The sequence below is a fragment of the Leptopilina boulardi genome, unplaced genomic scaffold (genome assembly GCF_019393585.1).
Source record: "Leptopilina boulardi isolate dan_hultmark-lab unplaced genomic scaffold, ZJU_Lbou_2.1 LbouV2_126, whole genome shotgun sequence".
Taxonomy (NCBI): Eukaryota; Metazoa; Arthropoda; class Insecta; order Hymenoptera; family Figitidae; genus Leptopilina; species Leptopilina boulardi.
In genome coordinates, this window is record NW_026137670.1 from 799,452 (window position 1) to 825,392 (window position 25,941).

General features: G+C 27.1%; 5 protein-coding genes across 13 annotated transcripts in view; 2 read left to right on the forward strand and 3 right to left on the reverse strand.

Moving 5' to 3' along the window:
• Nucleotides 1-129: 129 nt before the first annotated feature.
• On the reverse strand, nt 130-2,895 carry LOC127291184 (putative tricarboxylate transport protein, mitochondrial). Its single transcript, XM_051320124.1, has 4 exons — nt 2,496-2,895; nt 988-1,422; nt 624-844; nt 130-515 (listed from the first exon to the last, which is right to left on the reverse strand). The coding sequence occupies exons 1-4, from the start codon at nt 2,641-2,643 to the stop codon at nt 333-335; spliced, it is 987 nt and encodes a 328-aa protein (XP_051176081.1). The 5' UTR covers nt 2,644-2,895; the 3' UTR covers nt 130-332.
• A 628-nt stretch (nt 2,896-3,523) lies between these two features.
• On the reverse strand, nt 3,524-5,769 carry LOC127291182 (SWI/SNF-related matrix-associated actin-dependent regulator of chromatin subfamily B member 1). The gene is made up of 6 exons (XM_051320121.1): nt 5,604-5,769; nt 4,737-5,225; nt 4,518-4,645; nt 4,101-4,413; nt 3,853-4,029; nt 3,524-3,734 (listed from the first exon to the last, which is right to left on the reverse strand). Exons 2-6 carry the CDS (start codon nt 5,186-5,188, stop codon nt 3,695-3,697), a joined length of 1,110 nt encoding a protein of 369 aa, XP_051176078.1. The 5' UTR covers nt 5,189-5,225; nt 5,604-5,769; the 3' UTR covers nt 3,524-3,694.
• Nucleotides 5,770-5,974: 205 nt separating this feature from the next.
• On the forward strand, nt 5,975-7,849 carry LOC127291188 (ribosomal protein S6 kinase alpha-5-like). The gene is made up of 3 exons (XM_051320133.1): nt 5,975-6,299; nt 6,390-7,155; nt 7,238-7,849. The coding sequence occupies exons 2-3, from the start codon at nt 6,402-6,404 to the stop codon at nt 7,333-7,335; spliced, it is 852 nt and encodes a 283-aa protein (XP_051176090.1). The 5' UTR covers nt 5,975-6,299; nt 6,390-6,401; the 3' UTR covers nt 7,336-7,849.
• LOC127291175 (lamin-C-like) lies at nt 7,677-20,625 on the forward strand. Of its 2 annotated transcripts, XM_051320107.1 has the most exons (9): nt 7,677-8,289; nt 12,431-12,743; nt 12,836-13,128; nt 13,229-13,423; nt 13,517-13,748; nt 13,948-14,169; nt 14,298-14,402; nt 14,990-15,050; nt 16,165-20,625. In XM_051320107.1, the coding sequence occupies exons 1-8, from the start codon at nt 7,880-7,882 to the stop codon at nt 15,011-15,013; spliced, it is 1,794 nt and encodes a 597-aa protein (XP_051176064.1). In that variant the 5' UTR covers nt 7,677-7,879; the 3' UTR covers nt 15,014-15,050; nt 16,165-20,625. The 2 variants fall into 2 exon arrangements, with proteins under 2 accessions (XP_051176064.1, XP_051176063.1); XM_051320106.1 differs by lacking the exon at nt 14,990-15,050 and having other exon boundaries at nt 7,678-8,289.
• The window catches only part of LOC127291179 (myocyte-specific enhancer factor 2), a 53,943-nt gene continuing 46,178 nt past the window's right edge, over nt 18,177-25,941 (reverse strand). For all 8 annotated transcript variants that reach the window (XM_051320119.1, XM_051320117.1, XM_051320116.1 and 5 more), the window contains one exon: nt 18,177-24,746. In XM_051320119.1, coding sequence (XP_051176076.1) covers nt 24,317-24,746 — 430 coding nt within the window. In that variant the 3' untranslated portion in view covers nt 18,177-24,316. The remainder of the gene's footprint in view (nt 24,747-25,941) is intronic.

The following is a 25,941-nucleotide window of genomic DNA, read 5'->3' on the forward strand; positions in this document are numbered from 1 at the left end:
TCTGGCTAAATGCCACAATTTTTCGTTGAATATAATTTTTTATTTTCAAACTGGAACTTCAATTTGTTTTAAAACTTGATTTTAAAAAAAGAAAATATACAAACACAAAAATATCACGTCTCGAATAACTTATTGTTTTTTTTTGTTCTTTTTTCATTTGTGCGAATTTTAAAATATTTTTCAAATTCATATATAATCAGTTCTTTTGTATTTTATCCTCTTTAACGAACCTGAATATCAGGGAAAAATTGCACTTTTGTCTAGTTGTTCTATTCTTGTTAGTAATTCTACTAACATTAGACAAATAGTTAAAATTAAGGCATGACATTTTTTTAAGGCCAGACTTTGTTAAAAAGATCCATAAACGAATCGTAGATCATGAATGTTATTGCAACGTCTAGACAAACTCGACCGAGTCTAGGAACAGTTCCTTTATAGAAGGCCATTGGTCCTTCTTTCTTCCAAATTTGTACTGTACAATCCCAACTGTTTTTATATTTTGATGCTTCCAATCCCTGGAATTAAGTTATTTATTTTAAATGAAAATGTTTTTTAAAAAAAATAATAATTTCGATTTTGTGGATCAAAAATATTTTTTAAAATAATATTTTGTGAATAATTACCTGCATTCTCGTTTTTACAACATCAATGGGAGTATTTCCAAACACAGAAGCAGCACCTGCAATTGCTCCAAAAATACCAACAACAAGTTTTGGTACTGGTTTGTTCTTGTCATCACCCTTATACCATTCCTTCAAAGTTTCTACCGTGAAGAATCGAATCGCTTGATTACTTCCTTGTTTCAACATTGTGGGTACCAGACCCTGATACACTCCTCTGAAACCTTAAAAAAATATTTGAAAATTAATTATTTAATAAATTACAATTTTTTAACACTTGAAAAAAATTTAATTTTAATTAATTATTTTTAATTTTTAGATTCAAGACGAGGATATTAATTGAAATATAAGAAATAAAAAACTTTACCATTTTCACGAAGAATAATGCCAACTCCATGAACAAATCCTCGGAATCTTGGATTCGCGGATCTTTGATCGTTGATAAATTTTACTTTAACAGTCTCCATGGGCGTTACTGCAAAAATAGCTTCGCAAATTCCTGCACTGAGGCCAGCAAAAAGTCGTTTTTGTGCAGTGAGTTGTCCATTTTCATCAACAATTTGCTGTTTTACACTTTCAAATGCTCCAAAACGAACCGCTGATTTTGGAATAGAGCCATAAAGTAAAACTGATAGGCCACGATAAAGTCCAAAAAATCCTCGATTTTTCACTGTTTTTGTAACACAATCCCATATTCCTGAATATTCTTTTCCTGCGCCCGCCTTGCCATCCAACTGTAATTGAGTTTTCACATATTCTGTTGGATATGTAATGCAAATTTCTATTCCACCTGTTATTCCACCTGAAATTTTTATCAAAATTTTTATTATTTAAAAATCAAACAAATTCCATATTTCTTTTTCTAAAAAGAACAATAATTTATTTACCATTGTTTGGAATTTTCTATTTTTTACAATCTAAATTGAAAATTTTAAATATTATTTGAAATCGATTTTAGAAAGGAATGCGTATACAGGAAAAGAAAATCTTTAGCCAAGTTTTATTTATAAATAGAATTTGTCCCTTCTCAAATTTTCCAGAAACGTGTCAATGGCGAAAGTGTTCTTAAAAAATTGATTTAATTAATGTGCAAATTCCAGTATAAAGAAGCTTGTCTTCAACGTGTCTAATAATAGAGAAATCCTTCATCTCGAATATAAAATCAACTCGGACGAGATAGAGATAAAAATTCTCCAAAATTTTCAAAAAATGTTAATTTTTTTTGTAAATTTAAAATTTAAATCAAATATATTTTTCTTAATTTAATTAATAATTATATAAACATTAACTATACTATTTATTATTAAAATATTTCAATCTAAAATTAATATAATTCCAGAATTCTTTTTCGGAGTATAAAAAATTGTTATCATTCTGAATATTGTGTCAAAGATTGTTACCAAGCTAAAATATGTAATTTTGTTAGAAATATCAACCTTGGACTTTAAACTTATATCATCAGTAAAAACTAATTTGCAATAATAATTATTATTTCAGAAAAACGGAAATCCGGCGTAAATGAAGAAATTTGGGGTTATGTCATTTTTCAAAATTTCAAGAATTCTAATCAAAAGTCAAGTGTTATCGACATCAAAAAAAGGTCAGTATAAAAAAAATGATAAATATTGCATGAAATACTTTTTTTTATTATCAAAAATTGATATACTGAATCGGTTATTGAGCTTAAATTGAAAATTTTGTTTTCGTTTTGACACCTGTCATGCGCATGGTTTATTCTAACCTTTAAAAAAAGCACGAGGTCACTGTCAAGGTTATTTTTTTAACATTTTTTTTAATTTATAATTTTGTTGAATCATGGGAAAATTTTAATTTTAAAAATTAGTTTTCTTTTTAAAAGAAAAATAATAAATTTACCAGCAATGATTCCTTTAACACCCACGTTTCCACTGGGTGTTGCCGCTAATGCTTTATCCTCGAGCCAGGGTCTTGTAATAAAAGGATTACCAGGAAGTACTCGTCCTTTAGATAGCATACACTCACGTATTAGTGAAATTGAATCCATTTTTATTTTTTCTTACCAAAAAAAAAAAAAATAGTTCCCCGACGATACTTTCCCTTAAACCGCTCGTTTAGAACTGAACAGAACTGAATCGCACACTGTGCCGCTCGTTGAGAATCGTGTTCTTGTCTCATGTGAATAGAACGATGTCCCCTACCGCAATTTCCTCTTTATTATCAAGTTGTCTTTAATACTGTTGACTATTCACAAGCTGTCCGGTCTCGGGGGTCAAGGAATTCACCATTCACAAATTTACGCGAAATTCATATACAATAAGCTGGCAAAAAGTTCACATGAAGTTGTTTAAAATTAATTTCATTTCCTATCAATATAAATCTACAGTGTGTGACAAATATTCACTCACTTTTCTTTTATGTAACTTTTTTTTTTCTTTACTTTTTTGTAATATTTTTCAATTTATTTTTTTTATTTTCTAATACAACAAAATTTGTTCATTTTTTTTAAGTTTTAGTTATTTTTATTTAATATATTTTTCATTGTTTTCATTATTGTAAATATTCGGAGTGTTTTTGTTTTTTCTCCCGAATTATTAATATATATTTAATTTTTGTAATTACATTTAATTTAATTCTATTGCATTATCTCCAAAATTAGATACTAAAGGAACTTTAAACAATTTCCATTCTTTTAAAAAATTTCACTCGTTTAAATAATCTTAATAGTAAAGATAAAAAACCAGGAAAATTCTAATTTCAAACATTCGGTTTAGAAAATCTCATTAAGTTTCTCCACTTCTAAAAGGGTCGTAAAAAGTTTTATTTTTATTGAGTCATAAATTCAAAACTTAGATTTAAAAGGATTTTTCTTCATTTAAAGGAATATAAATTTTTCGAATAGGTAAGAATAGAAAATTTTCATGCAGTGTTAGTTGAAGATGATTTATTTTCAAATGACTTTCTTTACATAAAAAAAAATTGTTAGATACTTACACAAACCGTAAAAACTTACAATTCCTTTTAATCAATAGATAATTACGAAGTAATTTTATATAAACTTAATCATTGAATTGTAATTTATTTAAATGTATATCATTTTACCATACAGGTGTAGTATTAGCCAACCGTCGCATTCGTCTGAAAGAAAAAATTCATAAAATTAGTAAATTAGTTTCAAAAATTTATCGGAGTAGAAATTTTTTTTTTTTTTATAAAATTTCTATATTTTATATTTGAAATTTGATATTTTATTTACCGTGTATTTCGATCTTGATCTCGTATTTTCTTCTCCATTTCTGCATCTGTCAATGTCTCCAAGAATGGAGCCCATTGATCAGCTTCTGATGGTGATCTAAAAGGAACTTCAACCGTTGGTAGTGGAGCTTCTGAAAATGCATACGTCCTCTGATGCCAGGACAATTGTCCTCGTACACTGTGTGTGCGAAAAGAAAATTAATTCAGAAATTTTTCAACAATAATTATAAAAAAAATTTAATTTTCTACCTGTAAGCGATGGCAGTAACGAATTCTCCGCCAAGTCCAAGTTCAGCACAAAGTTTCATTGCAAATTTTTCCGGATTATTCTCTTTTTCTGACATATCCCATTCAACTTGATCGACTAACGATGTATTTCCAACGTGAATATTTAATTTAATAATAACTCTCTGATCGCATTGATCTTCTAATATTATCTCCTGAGGGAAGGCGTCTATTTGTTGTCTTATCGCTTGTGCGATCGCAGGAACGAAAGTCAATGGATTAAGGTCCAAATCGTCGCACAAAACCTCAGCAAATTGTTCTGGTGTTATTAAACTCTCTGTAATTAAATTAACAAAAAAAAATTAGAATTAAATAATTTTTACTAGTTATTGAAATCTTATTTCATAATCGTGAGTTTGTATCTCTAAAATTGAAATTTACCATTTTTATTCCACGTGAAAGTATCGCGCAATTTTTGCCCCTCAATTTCCATATCTAAACGAATTGGAACAAGCATTTCCTGCTGGGCTGCGTTCTCTAAATTAGCTGATGGATCTGTGTCATCAAAACTGTAAGAAATATTTTATGAATATTAAATAACTTATTTATAAAAAAAAATTATAAATCATTGTTTATGTAAAGAAATTTTTAGAAACTGACCATAGCGGAAAAGTGCGAACTTTTTTATTATGCACTCGATTGCGATTGATAGGTGTAGCTTGTGGAACAGCATCCAAATGTGAACTATTTGGTAAACTGGGAACCCATGCCATTGATTTTTTAGATTTTCCTTCTCGCGGTGCAGGCGGTTCTGATGAATGAACAGAAACGGCTTTATATTTTTCATCATTTCCCTCAATTATATCCTCAACTTCGCTTGCTCTCAAAAGAGAAACACTAGACGCAAGAACATGTTGACTTAAACCAAGTTCTACTAATTTTTTTCGTTCATCATTTGTAATTGATCTTCTAAACATGCCAGGATAGCGTTTATATAATGACCCTCGAAATAGTCGTAAATAATTTCCCACTTCGGAACCAATGCAATAATATTCTCCATTTTCCTCGACTTGAAAGCTTATAGGCTTATCACCATAAGTTCGAAGAGCCATTTTTTCTTGATTTTGTAGAACTAATGACAATGATATTCTGAAAGTTTAACAATATTCAATTAAATTTGTTTCGCTATTGAAAAATTACATAATATACTCCTAAATTAGTTATAAAAGTAGTTGACTAATAGATATGTGATATCTTTATTTATTATAAAAAAAACTAATTGTTGAGTAACAATATAATATATATATCGTTATAACATTTTTAATTTAAAAAAAAATTATAAATACACAATTATTTTGAAAGTATTTCAGAGTAAACTAACAATTATACAGTCACAATTCTCAAATATATAATTGTGTAAACAATTAAATCTGACATTTTTGTGAGTAATACTCTGAAATTTTATACACAAAAATTAATGTGAAATATATTACTTTTTTCTGCGCGAAGCATAAGAAATATACTTACCAATTTTTCTTATTACTTTTATAACACTTTTACTGTGAAAAAATACTTTTTTGTCAATAATTAGAATGATTCTGTAGCGTTTTTAATTAAACATAACCTCACTTCTGTCATTCGCCATTTTTTGTGTAAACTTTAATTCCAACAGTGATGCCAACTTGAGAAAGAGAGAGTTTAATAAACTGCGCATAATCTTACTTTGAAAGTTGTCTCATTGGTCAATATTAGCGCGTTTTTTTTAAAATGCTCCAATCAATACGGGAAATTTTAAAGAAGCACGCTTAATTCAACCAATAGAAAATCTTTCCAATAGCATGTGCAAGATTGGCGTCACTGATATCATAATTGCCAACACAAATAATTGCATGAAAAATCATTAACCCTTTTATATTTAAAGTAATAATATTCACAAATTAAATATAATAAAATTCATATATTAAACTGTATAATGTAAAATTATTATAAAAAAAGAAATCAAATATCGATGCAATGATTTCATTTAGATATTTCTCTTCTAATTTGAGTTAATGTATATACAATATCTTTTAACCTTGAAAGTATGACTAATATCGATTTTAGGATATTTCTATACTTTTTCTCATTATTATTCAATATTCTGTAGTAAACAGTAATTGAAGTTAAATTTTACCATTATATTTTGTGAATTTGTTACAATATTTTAAAGCAATACTAATTTTTGTGAGTATTATTATATAGGTTAGGTTGACTATTTTATAAACAAAATTTGTATAATGTTTGATTTGTTTGTAAATTACGTCTTTTTTTCAGATTAAATATTTTATGGCTGTGACAATGTGTGATAAAAGTATAAAAAATATTGAAATAACAGAAGATTTTTTAGAATTTTACGAATTAGTACCAAAGGAAAAATTTGTCATGAAAACAGGAAATTTTTCCACCTGTCGAAAATGTCTTGACAAAAAAACACGTAAAGAATATGCTGTGAAAATAATCAACGAAGATAATTACGATCCAGAAGAGATATATTTTTTAAAAAAAGCCCAGGGTCATCTAAATATTGTTGAATTTATAGGTGCCTTTATAGACTGTGATGATAGTAAATATTTAGTAATGGAATTATTAACAGGTGGTGATTTATTTGATGTATTAGAAAATAAACCATTTAATGAGGAACAATCGAAGAAAATAATTAAACAATTGAGTTCAGCTGTACAATATTTACATTCTAAAGATATTGTACATCGTGATATTAAACCTGAGAATTTAATTTTTTCACATTCCATAAATGATGATGCACTAATTAAAATAATAGATTTTGGTCTATCAGTTAATAAAAATGAATGTCAACCAATGAAATATAAATTCTTCTCACTTCCTTACGCTGCACCGGAAATTGTTGCATTGGAAAAATATAACGAAAGCTGTGATATTTGGAGTATTGGATGTATTTTGTATTATTTATTAACTGTCAAGGAAGCTTTTCCTTATTCAGCTGCTACAAATTCTGCACTTAATATAAAATCAGGAAAAAGTAAATATAATGAAGATATTATCAGTCATGTTTCTGATAAATGTAAGTATCATTTTTAATTATAATTATTTTAAGAATTTTTTATAAAATCTGAATTTTGGATAAATATTTTAATTTTTTTTAGGTAAGGAGGTAATAAAAGGTTTATTGAAGGTAGATCCACAAAAAAGATTTACAGCAAATCAATTAGTTAATCATTCATGGTTAACAGGGAAAAATTAATGTTTCTCTTTAAATATAAATGTCTTTACCAACATTAGATAAAAGTTTAGTTTAAATTTCCCGCTAAATCTAGAACAAAGATGGCTAGTTTGAAATTTCCTAGAAATAACCTTCTTATCACCAAAAAAAACAAATTTTTCACCTACAAGAAATTTCTTTAAATTGCACTCATTCTTCGTAATTAATTCAACTTTTGCTAAATTTTATAAAAGTGCCTTTGATTTTGCCAAGAAGAAAATGTGATCTAGGGACATGATGAATTAACCAGAAAAAATTTCAAACGTTGGCAACAGTGCTAAAAAGGAAGCCGGCGTCCGGCGTCATTTCTTTTTCCGTTACTCGTCTCTTGGTCGAGAAAGAGATTTATAAAACACAAGACAGTTCCCGTGCGCGTTCTAACTCGAAACAAAAAAAAAGTTTGACGCAGTGACTAAGTGTGAATGATCGTCTCATGTTGAAAAGGTGATTGAATATCAATTTGAAACGAACTTTTAAAATAGTGATTGTAAAACTAGTAAGTACTAGTCAATAAAAGAAAAAAAAAATGTCAACTAAAGCAAGTAAGAAAACATCGGTGACTTCCTCGAGCGCTACCTCTCAGCAAACGCCCATGCCAAGTACATCGACGCCAATTGGTACACGACGTCCTGGAAGTCCATTAAGTCCAACACGTTATTCAAGACTTCAAGAGAAACATGATTTACAAAATCTCAATGATCGTCTTGCCTGTTACATTGATAAAGTTCGTCATCTTGAGACTGAAAATTCCCGGCTCACAAGAGAAGTTCAAACATCACAGGAAACTGTCACGCGGGAAGTCTCTAATATTAAATCTATGTACGAGCATGAATTATCAGATGCTAGAAAATTATTAGACGACACTGCTAGAGAAAGAGCAAAACTTGAAATTGACACCAAACGTCTTTGGGATGATAATGAGGATCTCAAGGCTAAGTAAGTTTTTCCTTCCCCTTAAATTACATATATATTTATTTAGAAAAATAACTACTAAATTGATTAATAATTGTGTTTCTTTGTATTTTTATTTTTCTCGAAATTAATTTATATTTTGAACATAACAAAACACGAATGTTTAATTTAAAATTGTGAATTTGATGAAGTTGCTTTTTCATTTTAAACATAGTAGCATCGTCATAAATTCTATATTTAGTTGATATTACGAAAGTGATTCATCAAACGAATTTCTTTTTCTCTTATAAAAAGAAATGACTTCAAAAAAAAAAATTCATATTTTTCATTTACTAATTTCAGTGTATTAAAGAGACAAGGTCGAATTTTTTCACATGTTTGTAAACAAAAAAAAGAATTGCCTCGTGTATATTTTTTTTTTCAAACATTGATTTTCAATTCTGCTTGTTTTTATCAATTTTTTTTTCCTAATTGATCATTTATAAAATTTAAACTATCAAATAGTAATTTTTTCAAATTAATTAATTTTTATATACGCTCAAAGTCTCGAAATTACAATTATGAAAAATAGTAAATATGAAAAGTATGTATAGAATAGATAAAGTTTTCCAGTGAGATTTCTAACACATTTCATTTTCTTCAAAATTCTGTATATCATTTACCTTTTTAGCTTCTTAGGAATCGAAACTCATTATCCTTATTATCCACCTTTAGTCAGACCAATAAAAACAGTTTGTTTCGTATATGTATATTTGAAACAGGTATGTTGCTGACAATGAAATAAATATTGCAGTCATAACCGGCATTCACTTTTATCTTTTGGTATTTAGTTTTATGTCCTTTGTGCAACTGAAAATTAAATAGAAATTCAAGTAGGTCAAGTGAACAGGTAGAGTCCTAGTTGAAGGATTAGCAATACAAAATTAATTCCAGTTGGATCAATAGTTTCTCATGTCCTAATAGACAAAAAAAAAACTACCCATATTTAATTTATTTCATCACTAAAAATTTTTTGAATAATTGTTTTCAAAATAATTTATTTTTTTACTAATTTTAAATTGATCATATAAAATATCGCCAATATTCATTGCACCTTGCGTAGGAAGACAGGAACAAAGGAGAAAGTTTACGCGAGAAATTTGAAGGTGTCATGCACACCTACTTCAAAATGATTGATGATCATTCCCCCCCCTAATATGTGAATTATTTATTTTTCATTCAGTTATCGAAATACTGTTTACTTGAAAATCTTAATATTGACATTGATTCATTTATCTTATCTGAATTTTTGTTATGATTCTAAGCATATTTTCAAAAAAAAGAAAATAGTTATAATGACGTAACTATAGTGCGAGAGTTAATTTTGGAAGTGATTAAAATCAATATAGAAAATTAACGACTTAGCGTTAAACATCGAGCAATCAATGTCCGGCATTAAAAAAAAAAAAAAGCCGGTCGGTCTGCTTTGGTTGTGTGTCCAAATCAGACATGACGTTACTACGATTGCGTCACGACTTACGATGATGTCAGCCCCTTAAAACATCACCTGACTTAAAAACATTGACTCAATTTTTAATTCACAAGAAATAAACTTGAGAATTTCACCGGCATGCATCGAAATTGCAATTACTCCTCACACGTGCAAATATATATATTTGCCGATAATTTAAAATTCGTGAGAAATAATAATTTTTTAATTTTACTCACGGCTTTATATTTTAAATTAAGAAATGATTCACTTTTGTAGCAGTAAATTTAAATTTCATGGAAAATAATAGATAAATTTTTTTTTCGATTATTTATACTTTTTAATTTTTAAATAATTATTTTGTATTATTCAAAGTTTAATGGTCAAGTGTTTTTTTTGTAAAATTATAGTCGTGAGATAGTGGTAACGCAAGATTATGAATTTGTATCCTCCATGCAAATATTTACCAAGCATCTTGTATGTCTTTACATGAGACATGAGAGGTGTAATCATATCTGAATATAGGGAATGATTACTCAATCGTAAATTCTGGAATGCGAGGGAAGTTTCCCCTCTTTATAATTAGGAACGAATAGCCGAAAATTTTCAATGACATTTTTTTAAAGGTCAATCATATGTTTCGTAGTTTATAATTTTTTTCTAAAAAAAAAATATGCTTGCTAAATAAACGAAATTTTTATAGTAATAAAAATAGTATTTCGTTTATAATTTGTTGTAATTTATATGTCATTCGTGGGATTTAATTGGTTTCTTCAATGTTAATCAAAGGTCAATAAACTTGTTTAGCTAAAATGGAGAAAAAAAATCAAATTTCAACGAAGGTCGAAGTTATATATTAGATGGACTTTGTAGTTTTTAATTTATAGAACTGAAATTTTTATTGAACACGTCTTTCCTCATATTTTCATAATACATTTTTTTATCGAAAACAAATTCTTAGTTTTATAATTAGTTTAATTAGACTTGTAATTAATTCTTTTCCGAGATTTTGTAAATTACACAATTAAGAAGAATTTCTTTAATTTTGTCCCAATTAAAAGTGAATGAAAATTTTTGAAATTCATATCTTAAAATTGAAAAAATGTAATTATTAAAGTATCACTATCATGCTCTTGACATTGCACGTTAGATCAACACATATGTTGGTACTATAATTGTGCAAAATGTCCGTTGGCCAATAAACTCCCCTACTGAGATAACTCGCCTACATTCTCTCCTTTCTTTCTATATCTTTTCCTGTTTCAATTGCCGCAAAGCGAAATGATTAAAACCCCGTATAACATTTAGATTCGCAAATCGATAGAATTAACTGCTTATTATATAAAATATTTGAATTTCTTTTGAATTAAAAATTATTAAAAAAAATTCATTTAAAATATTAATTTTTTTTGAAAAACAACAATGATATAAAGAAACAGAAAGATGAAATGCTTCTTTGAGATTCACGCGAGAATTAAAAAATTGTGAATGTGGGTCGTCGAGCAGCTGAAAATAGGAACAAGAAATACATAAGATTAGTGTAGGACCAATAGTTGGCTGTATCCCATGAAAAATTGAATAAAAGGTCATCTTCATTCAAAAAGATTGAGAAAGTTGCGTGCTTTTCTATACCTGAATTTATTACATAAAAGATTCTTTTTTCTATTTACGATTTCCTTCTCTGAAAATTTAACGAATTGTCAATACTATTCTTCTTCTAAATAAGAGAAAAATAAATAAATCAAGACTATGAATTAGGAATATCTGATGCTTGGAGTAAAAGACAGTAGGCCAAGGATAACGAGACAGAATCAGCAAAAATTTATATTATCAACTACTATGATGTCACTTTTTTTCTCCTTGATAAACAATTTGAGAAAAAAATCTGCGTTTACCTGCTTTATTTTATATCCTTGCATTTCTAGATTTAATTTCCTTATTGCAGTAAAGTTTTTTCTTTTTCTAAAACTTTGAAAACAGCCGTTTTTTTAAATTCAAATCTTTTTTATGATTTAAAACAGAAATTTAAATTTGATTAATAAACAAAAAAAAAATATTTTTTATTCATTTTCCCATTTTGATGTATATAACGGCATTTAGAGTATTTTTTTACATTCTAAAAACGTCACTTAACTGTATATATCGTTATCGATTAAGATTAAATTCCGGAATCTTGGTAATCAGGAATTTTAGAAAGATATAGGTGTAGGTAAATTATAATAATATTTTTTTATTATTGTAAATTCTTTTTAATAACATGGAGAATTTTAAAATGGATGTTTATTTTTGAAACATGTGTTCCATTAAAAAAAAGTAACATAAACTGTTGGACTAGTGAAACTAAAGGCGACTTATAATATACAGTAAAGGGAAGGTTTGAGTTCAGTGATCACATTTTGAGTATAGGGTGATGCGTGCCACGCCTTCCTGCTTCGCTTGAAAAACTCTTTAAAACTTATTAAAACTTAGACCTAGACCCAAGTTGAAAATTCACCTAAAAATATATAATTTATTTTTAAGTTAAAAATTTTAAGAGATCTTAATAATGATGATTTTTGAAAGTAATATACAAAAATTAATGGTTTATTTTGAATTTTTTAATTAATGTTATTTATAGCAAAAATGACTGTAATTGAAACTTTCAAATCATAATCATAATTATTAATTAATAATTAATAAATTATTTTTTCTTTGTAGATTAGATAAGAAGACAAAAGATTTACAAATTGCTGAAAGAAATGCTACAATTTATGAATCCCGTTGTGGTGATTTACAAGCACAATTCAATCAATCGCAAGCTGATCGTAAGAAACTTACCGAAAGGGTAAGAGAATTGGAAAAGGAAAATGAGAGACTACAAACATTATTAGATGATTGTCGAAAAAGTCTTGAGGAAGAAACTTTACAGCGAATTGATCTAGAAAATCATATTCAAAGTCTTAAGGAGGAAAATAGTTTTAAGGATCAAGTTTTCCAACAAGAATTAACAGAGACACGTACACGTCGCCAGGTAAGTTTTTTTTTCATACAAAAATAAAATAACTAAAATTTATGCAACAAAATAAATGAAATCTAAAATTAAAGAATTTTAATTTCTTTTAGGTTGAAATATCAGAAATTGATGGACGTCTTGCTGAGCAATATGAAGCAAAAATGCAACAATCTCTACAAGAATTGCGTGATCAATATGAAGCTCAAATGCGTACTAATCGCGAAGAAATTGAGTTGTTGTACGAGAGTAAGATTAAAAATTTGACATCTCATGCACAAAGAAACAGCGGTGCAGCTACACTTGCAGTTGAGGAACTTCGTCAAACTCGTACTCGAATTGATGGATTGAATCAAAAAATTAGTGAACTAGAAACTCTTAATAATGCTCTTAATGCAAAAATCAGGTAAGACAATTTTCATAATTTAAAATCGAAAAATTCAAAAAATTATTAAAAGTAAAAATAAAGTAATTATATAAAAATAATACAATATTTATTTTCACAGAGAGTCAGAAACTCTGCGCGAGAATGAGAGAGCTCGTCACGCCGAAGATTTGGCTAATCTCGAGGGAGATTTGTCTCGAATGCGTGATGAAATGGCCACACATTTGCAAGAATATCAAGATCTTATGGATATTAAGATTGCACTTGATTTGGAAATTGCAGCATACAGAAAGCTTCTTGAGTCTGAAGAGGCAAGGTAAATATAAGGAAATAATGATGATAATAATATTATAATAAACAATATGATTAATTCAAAAATTTTTTTTAAAAAATTGTTAATATTTCACAGATTAAACATTACACCGATGCCAACTCCTAGTTCAACATTAACCGGTGGCAGAACAACTCCATCGCGTCATACTCCAATTCGAGGTGGAAAACGAAAGCGTACACTTTTGGAAGAAAGTGAAGAACGTAGCAGCAGTGATTACAGTGTTTCAGGAACAGCGAGAGGAGACATGGAAATCACAGAAGCCGATCCACAGGGTCGTTATGTCAAATTAACGAACAAAGGAGCCAAGGTAATTTTCTTCTTCAGAGAAAATCAAAAATATATACAATTTTTAGAAAAATTTGAAAGAAATTTGATAATCATTACTTTTTTTGATTTTTCTTTTCTATATAAATATTGAAAAATATACTATGTTTAGAGAAAGTAAAAGGACATGTGACATATTATTTTTATATTTATTACAATAAATTAATTTGTTTCTATTGCAGGAATTAGTTTTGAGTGGATGGCAAATCATTCGTAAAGCTGGAAATTTGGAAACAATTTTCAAATTCCACAGGACTGCAAAAGTCGATAGTGGTGCAAATGTAATGGTCTGGTCGTCAGATGTTGGTGCCACTCATGAACCTCCATCCAATATTGTTATGAAAAGTCAAAAATGGTTCACCGCAGATAATATGACAACTGTTCTCTTAAACAACGAAGGAGAAGTATGTTTTGATTAAAACAAATTTTTATATTTATTATTTCAATTAACAAAAAAAAAAAAAAATATGATACAAAAATATAAAAAATATTTCTAGCTTTCTTTTTATTTATAATTCTTTTTATTTTGCAGGAAATGGCAACGTCTGAACGTAAAAGGCAACACTTGTCCACCACTTTGTCTCGACATAGGGAGAGTCTTGGTTTCAGAGGATCTGAGGATTTTCATCATCAGCAGGTAAGAAAATATGTTTATTTTAAAAATTAAAAAAAAATTCAATGGCAATTTTATTCGTTGAAAAGTAGAAAAGCTTAAAAAGCAAGTAATGACTTGATTGAAAATTTAAAAAAAAAGAACATTGGAAAATGTTATTTTTAGAAGACAATGTGGATATTTTTGACACAGAAGAGTCCAATTTGTCGGCTTGATTGCAAGTTTTTGTTTTAATTTCACTTAATTTATTTTTCTTTTTCAATAAACTAAAAATATTTATTTTTTTATCGTATTCATCTCGCATTTTTTCACATTTAACTGTTGCACAATCAAGGAGAAATTGATTTTTCTTGATCGGAAAAAGATTTTTAAAAATATATTGATATCTAACTTTGTAGAATATTTAATTTTTTTCGATTATTGTGTGATATTAAACACCTGAATTTTTAAAATGTTTAATGTTTTAAAAGTTGCCAAAAATGTAAAATTATCAAAAGTAATGTTTTTAAAAATTTTTCTTATTTAAAAATTATTAATTAAAAAGTTAATATTAAAATAAATACATGTAGATTTTTTTTTCTGTAAACCAATGTCCACTTCTTGTTCTATAGAGAACATCTTATCTCTACCCATAATAAGTGAGAAGGCACACGGCTCAAATGGTCAGCCTATGTAAGTTGTACCTAAATCTATCAGATGTACATTCCAATCATTTTGCATATCATACTAGAATTATTGCCTTTTTTTTAAAAAAAAAGTGCTGTTTTCAAAATTTTATTTTGCTTTTTTATGTTGTATAATTTTGTCATATTAAAGAAGAACTTTCATAAATAGCAATGTTTTTATTGTTGTTGATGTAAATTCTTCTTTAGTACAGCAGAATCCTTCTCAAATTCACATTGCACATTTTTCCGCTTTCGCTTTACTAAAATGAAAAAAAATGTGTGTTTATCGAGGTTGTTGAATACTTACATTGAAATCGGGAATTTCTCCACTTAACCACATTGTCTTTCGAACAATAAAAGAAAATATCTTCTGAAAATAATAATTACTTATGTGTTGTCTTTTTGGCGTGCTTGTCTTTTTAAATATTATGCAGGTTGGCAAACACTAAAAAAAATAGAAATTTATTACCACGCTATTAACATTTGTTAAATGAATAATTTATCATTTTTGGTAAGAATTTTTGAAGATTGTTTATATTTGACCAATTATTTTCAAACTGATAATTAAGTATATCACATATTGAATTATATATTATTTATAATATTTATTGTCATATCATTTTTTTAAATTTTATATTGAATTTGATTTAATGAAAAATTTATTAGAATTTTCAATATTTTAATGGAAAAATATTGATTGTTTTGTATTTTAATTGATTGACATTGTGAATTTTGTTACACATTCGAATATTTTTGCATTTACATCTATATAAGCTTTTCGCCTGCCTGCAGGTCATAAAGTGACACGAATATCATTTAGTCGGCAAAAATTATTATTCGAATTTAATAATTTTAGAATTTTTAGAAATTTTCACTATTATTGTAACTAATCAAAAAAACAAACAAAAAATTGTTTTTCCAAACAGAAAAAGGTTGAAAATTTAAAAATCCTTTTTCTATATAATTAAAAATGAAATTAATTAATTTAAAATTAAATTTAAGAAAAAAATTCAATTATTGACAATCTTATTCTGAACTGGAAATAATGGAGATGGGTACGTAAAAAATGAGAAGAAATTCACAAATACAATAAAATGAAAATGATTTTGTTTTTGTTTCAGGGCGATCCACAAGGTGATGATCGTTGTTCTTTAATGTGAGCATAATCTTTATATAGAAATTTAAGAGATATATCAAAAATTTAATATTATTTTTAAAGAAAAACAAAAAAAAGTTTCTAAGCTTGTAACAATATTTTACGCTGTACGAGTTTAAGAATCACCAAGGTTTGAAAACAAATTTATCTTTTGAAGTTATCCTTTGAAAAAAAGAGTTTTGAATTGTGTGTAAAATAATACAGACTGTAATTCCTGGAGTGCAAATAACAAGAGAATACTTGAAGTGTACAAAAAAAAAAATGTGAGAAATAAGAAGAGATTTGATAAGAGGTTTTTTTTTAAAGATACAATTTTCGGATTTTATTCCGAAGTACTTAGATTTTGAGTTGCAAAATTATTTTACAACGCAAATTTTTTTTTTTCTTAATTTTATCATTTTTCTGCCTTGGTTTATATTGACTCATTGCGATAAAATAAGTGTTTATCAGTTACACCGAACATTAAACAGGATTCAAGACTCGTATTATTAAGTTAAAAAACAAAATGATTATCATTGTTCCTGTTAGAATTTTGTTTACTTATTTTCAACTTAAACGACTATTATATTATAAATTACTCCTCGAATTATGAAAAGGAATAATTAATGCTATTGATATATATATTTGAAAGAAAAAGAAACTAAATTGGGGATTTAGAAAATATAAATGCATTTATCCAATCTCTGGCGTGTTGCGATAAAGAAAAAAATATTTTTTATTCTAGCACTGCTTTAAAGTGGTTCCAATAATATAAAAAAAAAAAGAAAAAAAATTTATAGTATAACAATTGTATCTTTTTTAAGGTATTTTCAATTATAGAGCAGCTTGGACATAATTATTTTCGATACTTTAATCAATTATAATAATTATGATAATAATAATAATATAAAGTTCATTTGGGCAACACTAACAAAAATCTCGTATGCTTTTTTTTATTTTTTTCCCTTTCGTTGCGAGTGTGGTCATCGTCAATATTTTAAATCTATATATTATATATTTTAATGCTTCATATTTTTTGACGAAAATATAAAAGTGTGATGCAAAAATTTTTGTATACAATAAATTGTGTGTAATAAAAAAAGTAAATGTCACAACACAAAAAATAGTGTCTTTATATTATTAATACAAAAATACCCAAGGATATACTGCCGTCCCAACAAGAGTAGCAGTAACTACATTTTGGTTAAGTCACTTATTGGTGGCAGTGGCAGTGGCAAGTAGGTGACTCATCCTAAATGCAGATACGGTTATTCTTGTTGGGGCGGCAGTATAAGATACAGTGAAACACAGGTATATCGGATTTCAAGGGACTGGAAAAAATTCTGATGTAAGCGGGAATCCGAATTATGAGAGTCCTATATATACGTGTGTTTCACTGTATTGAATTAAGCGTTAAACCTTACCGACTGCTGGTAAAACAGTTTTTTTTGAAAAATGAAAATAAAAAAATTACCTACATAGAAATCTACCTTACCGACTGATGGTAAAACAGTTTTTTTGAAAAATGAAAATATAAAAAATTACCTACATAGGAATCTACCTTACCGACTGATGGTAAAGAACATTTTCCGGATTTTTATCAATTTTCAAAACTGTTTTACCATCAGTCGGTTAAGTAGATTTCTATGTCGATAATTTTTTATATTTTCATTTTTCAAAAAACTGTTTTACCATCAGTCGGTAAGGTAGATTCCTATGTAAGTAATTTTTATATTTTCATTTTTCAAAAAACTGTTTTACCATCAGTCGGTAAGGTAGATTTCTATGTAGGTAATTTTTTATATTTTCATTTTTCAAAAAAAAACTGTTTTACCAGCAGTCGGTAAGGTAGATTTCTATGTAGGTAATTTTTTATATTTTCATTTTTCACAATTTTTTACTGTCTTGTTAATTTTTTAACCATCTATGTGTAATTTTTTTGTCGATGATCTCTAATTAAAATGTGGTAAAAGGTAATTAAATAAATAAATCAGAATATAAAAACCAAGTAAAATGTATTCTATGGGCAACATCATAATAATTATATCATTATGCTGATACACTGAAATATAACCACAATGTGTATGTGTTTTACAAGGTCATATATGTATATCTGAGTGATTTACATATATAGCGATATCAAATAACCATCGTCTTTATAATCACTAACTCCGAAAAATTATTTTACTGACCGATAATAGGCAATATGATAATATAGTCATGTAGATCAGTAATAATATAACAATAACTGGGTATATCGAGCACCAAAAATGAGATACGTATTTAAATAAAGAGTTGCGATTTTTTCTTAGGATGTTCATTACAATTATACACAATTATAATATATTTGCCAATTTACACTTTTCTTTATCATAATTTTTTTTTTTTTTTTCATCAATTGCACCTAATTTTTTTTTATCATATATAATATGAAATGACTGTTCTTGTGATTGGTAAACATGAAAAAAAAATAACATAAACCGAGTCTTTGTCTTCAACACCGCAACTATTTTCCTCAAATAACATTCTAAGGTACTACTTAAAACATAAACTGGTATTTTTTTTTTTAATCATTAGTCAGTTACAATGGCACTATAAGTATTACTTTCTTTTTTTTTTCTTGGATTTAAGATCTAATTTAACGCACGACTACTCTTTAACATGTTACTCCTACAACATTATGTATTACTTGTTATATATACATACTCACATTTTTTTTTTTTAAACATGCCGAATACTATACGTGTATTTACACAAGCATGTCAAAATTTGTTCTCTATTTCTGTAATTTTTTTTCAAATATAATTTTTTTTCACATGTATCTTTTTTTCAGTGGTCATTATGTGTTATATATTCTTGTTTAATGTGTGTGTATATATATACGTACACATACATAATTCTATTAAAAATTTATACACTTTGCAATATAATAGTAATTAAAAATCCATCTTAACACTAAAATACACAATTTCGCGCAAAAAACATGTTTAAACAACCTTCTAATAAACTTTATCGTACAAAGAAAAAAAAAGGTCAAATATTTTCGTAACACGCTAAAAATTCTCTCGGTTAATAAACTCTTCGTTCTTCAAAGGTGCATTTCAAAACTAATTTATTTTCATCAGCCCACTTATTATATTATTTGACGTTTGGACGTTACGTGAAAATGATTTTGAAATTATTGACGAAGCGTCCCATTATTTTTTTTCTTTTTTTTTAGTTTTAAAATGCACAGTTGTGTTATAACAGTAACGCTAAAAATGGCGATATTCTTAATTTATATTTTTTCTGAAACGTGATGCTACCTGGCTTTACAGATATGTTCGGTACTTAAACCTGCATAACTTAATAATCGCTTATTTATTTATTTATTTTTTTTTTGTGGTGACAACAGTTGTGGCTAGTACATACATTTTACATCGCTACATGGTCTGTACTTGTGCCGTGCATTGCAATTCACTTATCAACAATCATTGCGCGTTTTAGCTCGCTAAGAGCTAACTTATTTCCGTATTTTATAATATACCCTATGATTTTTTTTTTTAGTTTCGCTACCCGAAACAATAGTACAACTGACCATTCGCTTACAGTTATTATGGCTTCACCTGTTTTTTCACAAACATCTCAAATTTTCGAATTTGCACCCTCAAAATTATTAATTGATATTAAATAAAATTAAAAGAAATTTCTTTGATCAAATAAAAAATTACTGAATGAAAAATCTTAAGAGATAATCAAATTTTCTTTTAAATTTAGAGATTTTATGTAATTTGACTTATGGAAAATATTTTTTTGTAATATTGATTTTGAGGATTTTTCTTCTATTTTCTTTTCTCATTTGTACAATTTTTGAGGGAGCAAATTAAAAACGAGATATTTTCTCACTTTTAACAGGAAATTATTTCTTTTTTTCTCACTTTTTTTTTTTTGAGAAGCAAGCGCAATTTAAATTCGTCAAGATCAGCTGTATGACCAACATCAGGATAAACAAGAAAAAAAAAATTGCACTTTATGAAGATTCACAGACAACAAATTGATTCGAGATCTAGTAGAGGAAGATTTAGTTTAATATTGCATTCGAATTGCTTTTTATTTATCTGAACAAAAACTTAGTACCAAGTCATTAAAAAAAAAGAAAATTGAACCATTCTTTTCAAAAGCTCGAATTCTTTTTTTTGTAATTTTAAAATCCGCTATTTTGGGTTTCTTTTTTTTTCTTAAAAAAACAGTACATACTAAGTTTTCATCAGAAAAAATTGAATTCAGCTGTTTTTTTAAAATTTAATATCTAAAAAAAAGCTGTTTTTTAAAAACTAATTTAACAACGCCAATTATAGATATTTTCATGATTGCAGTGAGTCTACCTTCTCACATTTTTGTCTAAAAACTCTCTTTGTGGCAGTTTCACAAATTTCAAGGAAAGAAAAAAATTTAATTTCTCTATATATAAGAAAAATTGGTTCCTTGGTCATCAGCTGTGTCGAACAAATATAAAATCTTCGTTACATCATTTTTTCTTTAACTTGACCAAAGTATCACTTATAGACATACTCGATATTAAAAATATACATTACAATGTACGCATGTGCGACACGTACAGTTAACAAATTAAGCGATATTCTAAATTTAGCTAGTACGTCATATATATATACTGTATTTTGTGGTAAAGTCGGATAGTAATATAAATCTCGCAATCAATCTGCACTGAAGAGAGTGACTTTCATTCCTGAGTCGGTGCTTAACAAAACATTTTTTTTTTTTTTAAATCATAGAATTGAATAATATTTTAAAAAGTTATGTGCTTTAATATAGTCACTGGTATATCAGAGAAATGAATTTCCTTTTTAAAAAGTTTCTTACTCTTGAGGAAATTATCAATTTTCTTTATATCACTAGTACGTACACGCGTCGCAATTATAATATCGGAGGACATTGTGACCCTGATTCATAGTTATAAGAGAGATATAGAAAGAGAGAGAGAGAGAAAGTGAAACTGCGAATAAAATATCGTACTTTGAGACAACAGTTTTAAAAATTTGTATAGTACTCAATCACAGAACAAATTCGAATGACGATCATTTTTCGTGAGAAGTGCGACTTTCCTGACACAATAGATTGTCCTATGTAGCTTCTTTCTCGCTTTGCCATATGACAAAAATAAAAAATACACAATCACTTTTATAAAAAAAAAATTTGTTCACAAACACTCGAAAAACTTCCTTTTTGAAAATTTCCATTTCTAGAAATATTTTCACATTATTTGGTAAATTTCATTTCGTCATCTCTTTTATCAAATAACAGTTATATAAATTTATAATAATATAAATTTAATAATTAGAATTATTTAAATTTTTTTTTATAAATTAACAAAGTTAAAAATTATTTAAAAATTCTCATCTCCACTATTATTAGATAATAATCATAAATCTATATATTAACTCAATTATATTTATATTTACACATGAAATAAACATTTAAAAAGAAATAGTTTCAAAAAAAAAAAAAAATAAATAAATTCAAACGTGAAAATTCTCTATTAAATTCTCAAAATTTTGTAACAGATTTTTGCAAACAATCTTTTAAAGTTTATTTTTAATAAAACTTTATAAGAGTCAATTCTAAAATAATTTTTTTAAAAACATCTTGAGATATTTTAAAAATATTAACACTTCTGTATTTTAAATTTTCATAAATTCAAGAGTTTTAAAACAAACATTAGAAAAATAGCATAAAAGACGTTTAAAAATTTAGTACAAAAAATATTGTAAAATAAAAATAATAAAATTTTTTAAAAATGTTGAAAAATAATATTCAATAGAATTTTTTGCAACATATTTAAACACACAGATACAGTACATTTGATATTAATATTCTTTTTTATAAAAACAAATTTCTTTTTAAAAAACATTCCCTTTTTTTAAAAACAGAATTTTTTAAATTTTAATAAAAAAATAATTTCTAAAAATGGAAGTTTTTCGAATGATTTTTTTTACAATGACAATATGAAACAATGTTTGTGTGTGTGTGTATGTGTTTGACCTTAATCTAGGATTTCGAATAAAATAAATTTGGTATCTTTGCGATATTGTAAAATTTACACGATTAGAGAGGAGGCATATATATATCTTTCCTTTCGATACATTTAAACATCATATTTTCATTTATGAAAAATAACAATTTCTTTATATTTCTTTCTTGTTTTTTTTTCTTTTTTTTCATTAAAAAATTGTGTTGGCTAAGAGATTGCACTTTGTGATCATCTTAAAAATTGGAGATTAAATATCGACTATTCGTGTGTCCCGCGATTCACAATTTTTTTTTTCAAATATTTTTTTTCTCTTATTATTCATTTTTTTTTTTCAATAATAATGCTTTTTTTCATAAAGAAAAAATTGAAGATTTGCTTATATAATCTTCTTATACATATATATATATATATTTATATATACGATATTTACGATAATAGGAGGGCCACGAATGGTGCCAGGCACTATTTATTTAAATACCTGTGTACTCCATTTAAAATACAATTAAAATTACATTCGCTCGTCGATCTTTGAAACGCACGAGAGCAATTCTCACGAGAATATGTCTACAGACAACAACAAGGTAAGGCATACAGTGAAAGGCTCGAAAAGAAAATTTGTACTCGTGGTCGATACTTTCGATTCAATCAACATTTAGAAAAAGACGTCTCTTCTCGTCAACGACGCTAAACAACTTTATATCATTCCAAAAAAGTGAAAGAATGCTTAAAAAAAGTTACGTCGCTATTCGAGTTTAGAAATTTGCTTTTTTTTAAATTTGAAAAACGACTTTGTCAAAAAGGAATGTCGCTTTTCGGTGTACTTTTGTTTTTGTACGAACTTTATATTTTTTTTTAAATCCAAATGACGATCAATCGGTATGGAAAGTTTTCTCGAATCGCGACACATACTTGTGAGACGAGCCCTCGTTTTTTTTAGGCTTCGAAAAGGATTGCAAATTGTCTCTTCGTACATTGTATTTTTTTTTTTTTTTTAAATATCAAATGTGCAAAATACTCGTGGAAAATGTTTATATACGATAATATAGATTTTATAATATAGATAATATGCGCCAGTGTTTTTTTTTTTTGTGAACGGTTTTCCATCTTATAAAGATTATAGAATAATGTTTCTATCTAACTATCTAACGTTACTCCACAATATATTAATTTCGAATCTTGTTCTCCATATATAGAATATCGTGAATATTTTATTTTATTTTTTTTATTTTTGAGTACAGCAGCCGACTTTTCATGTGCCAGCAGACATTGAACCGTTAAGGTAAACTCCCTGCGTGCGTTGGAAAAAATTTAATCTCTACCATATATATATAGTATACGATTGTGCGCGAAGGGGAATTCTAAAATCATCGATTCAGTGAAATTCATTTTCTACAATGTCTCTCTGTTTATCTCAATAAGTTTAATAATTAATCGGTGCGAAAGTATTGGTGCGAAGACATTTGAAACTCGATTGCTGTCCAACGAAGAGGGTTAATTTAAAATTAACGGATCATGCTGCTTTTTTTTTTTTGAAGACTACTATACCACATTTAACAACAATTGCGATGGTGGTCCTAATATTTCTCACACACTTTGTGCCGATACCTTTTCTTTTTTTTTTTTTTTCATAAGTCATTCACTGTGAAGCGTAAACACTTCGTTTAAATCTTTCTCAATTCAAGACATATATACAAACAACACCTCTTATTATATACATGAAAATATATATATCAATCGAATATATATATATAATATTTATATATATATATATATAAAGTTTCAACATTATGGCACCGCATTTTATTTTTCAAATAAATGTATTCTGTGTTAGTTTGAAAATATAAACAGATTTTGCGCACTGTTGGCTAGAAAGCGGTTTCTGAGATTTTTGAAGCCGTCTTTCATTAAAACAGTTCAGTTCCTGATTTAAAATCAAGATTTTCAACAATGACAAAAAGAGTTCTTTTTTTGTCTGTAGTTTATATATGTTTTGTTGCTTTTCATTTTTTTTCTTTCTTTTTTTTTTTAGTATAGAAAAAAAAACTTTAACTCACAAGCACTATGCGCCATTGTGCGAAGGGATGAATTGATTGCGATACTTAAATCGATATTAAGTCGCCCATCCCTCGGTGATTCTTGAACGTTTCATAAGTGGTCCATTTTCATAGTCTGAACTATTTCCTCCATTACCACCGCCACCCGTGTGACTTCTGAGATCGCCAACAACATTACCACCACCAGGCGATGGTAAATTTGTCGGCGTTATACTGCCCGAATGAGACGGTGGATTGCTGCTTGGTCTACTCGATACTAAATTCAATGTTTGTGGACCTGTATGTGAAAGATGATGTGGCGGTGGACCACTTGATGATGGACCAATACTCAAATTCGTATGATGAAGATTACTAGGATTGCTTGGTCCACCGCTTGACCCGTGTGGATCTCTTGGTGGACTTATTGGTTCGCTTTTAATTTTTACTGTTAAAGGCGAAGAGGGCGGCGGCGGTGTACTGCTCGACACTGCTAAATGAGGAAGACCGCTGTAATAAAAAAAAACAAAAATTAATCACAAAATCATCAATTTGACACAAAAACACATTTTATTAAGCAAGAAAATAATTCAAAAGCAAATAGAAAAAGAATTTACAAAATTCTGAAGAAATCATTAAATAACAAGAAGTCATTATTTTCAAAGTGATTGAATGAAAAATTCACTTTATTTAAAAGGTCAAAATCTAAAAGTTTAACGAGAAAGAAGCGAAGTTTTAAAAAAAGAAAATTGTCAAAAGTCTCATTTAATGTTGCAAAAAATCGAGAGATAAGTTTAATTCTTAAAAAGCCAATTTTCAATCAATTTTTTTTTTTTGCTATTCTTATTTGCAATTGAAAATATATAAATTTAATCCGATAAGAATGACACATTTTCAAAAAGACTTGAAAATATAATGCAATTAAATAATTAAGTTTTTTTTTCTAATTTCGAATTTCTTCGAGATTCTTTGAATTTTCAATATTCTAATAAATCATTTTCCCGATATAAAGAATTTTTTTTTCCAAATTTAAAGAAAAATATGAATAATTTACTAATCTTTTATTAAAATTATTATCAAAAAAAAAAATTCTATAATTGAAATGTAAATATTTATAATATAAAATCTCTGCATTTTAATTAAAATCGATACAAGTGTTATGTAACAATGATTATATAAATATCGTGGTACTTCATGCAAAATAATTAAATATAACTAAAATTCCAAATAATTGAATTCAAGTAATCTTTAGAAAATAAAGCAATTTTCAATTTACACCTAATAAAAAAAAATTCACTAAACAAGGTGAGCAGTAAAAAATATAGAGTTAGTAAATTAAAAAGCACATGACTCGATGATGGGTTAAAACGTGTTATAGAAAAATAAACTATGTAAGTCCACTGAACATTGTAATATTTTCAATATCAAAAACAAAATTATCGATAATTTTTTAACTTCTTTTAATAATTATATTAACGTTAAATAATCTAGAGAAAGAAAACAAATCCTATAGAAATGCATAAATATTTTCAATATTTAAAAAAACAGAAATTTCTCTTACTTTCCAAAAAAAAAAATTAAATACAGAACAGACAAAATTATTCTAACATGACGTAAATTTACCATTCATAAGTTTCAATACATCTGTAACGAAATATCTTCTACAAAATGCGACGTAGAATTTAGATACGTTTCATTATATAAA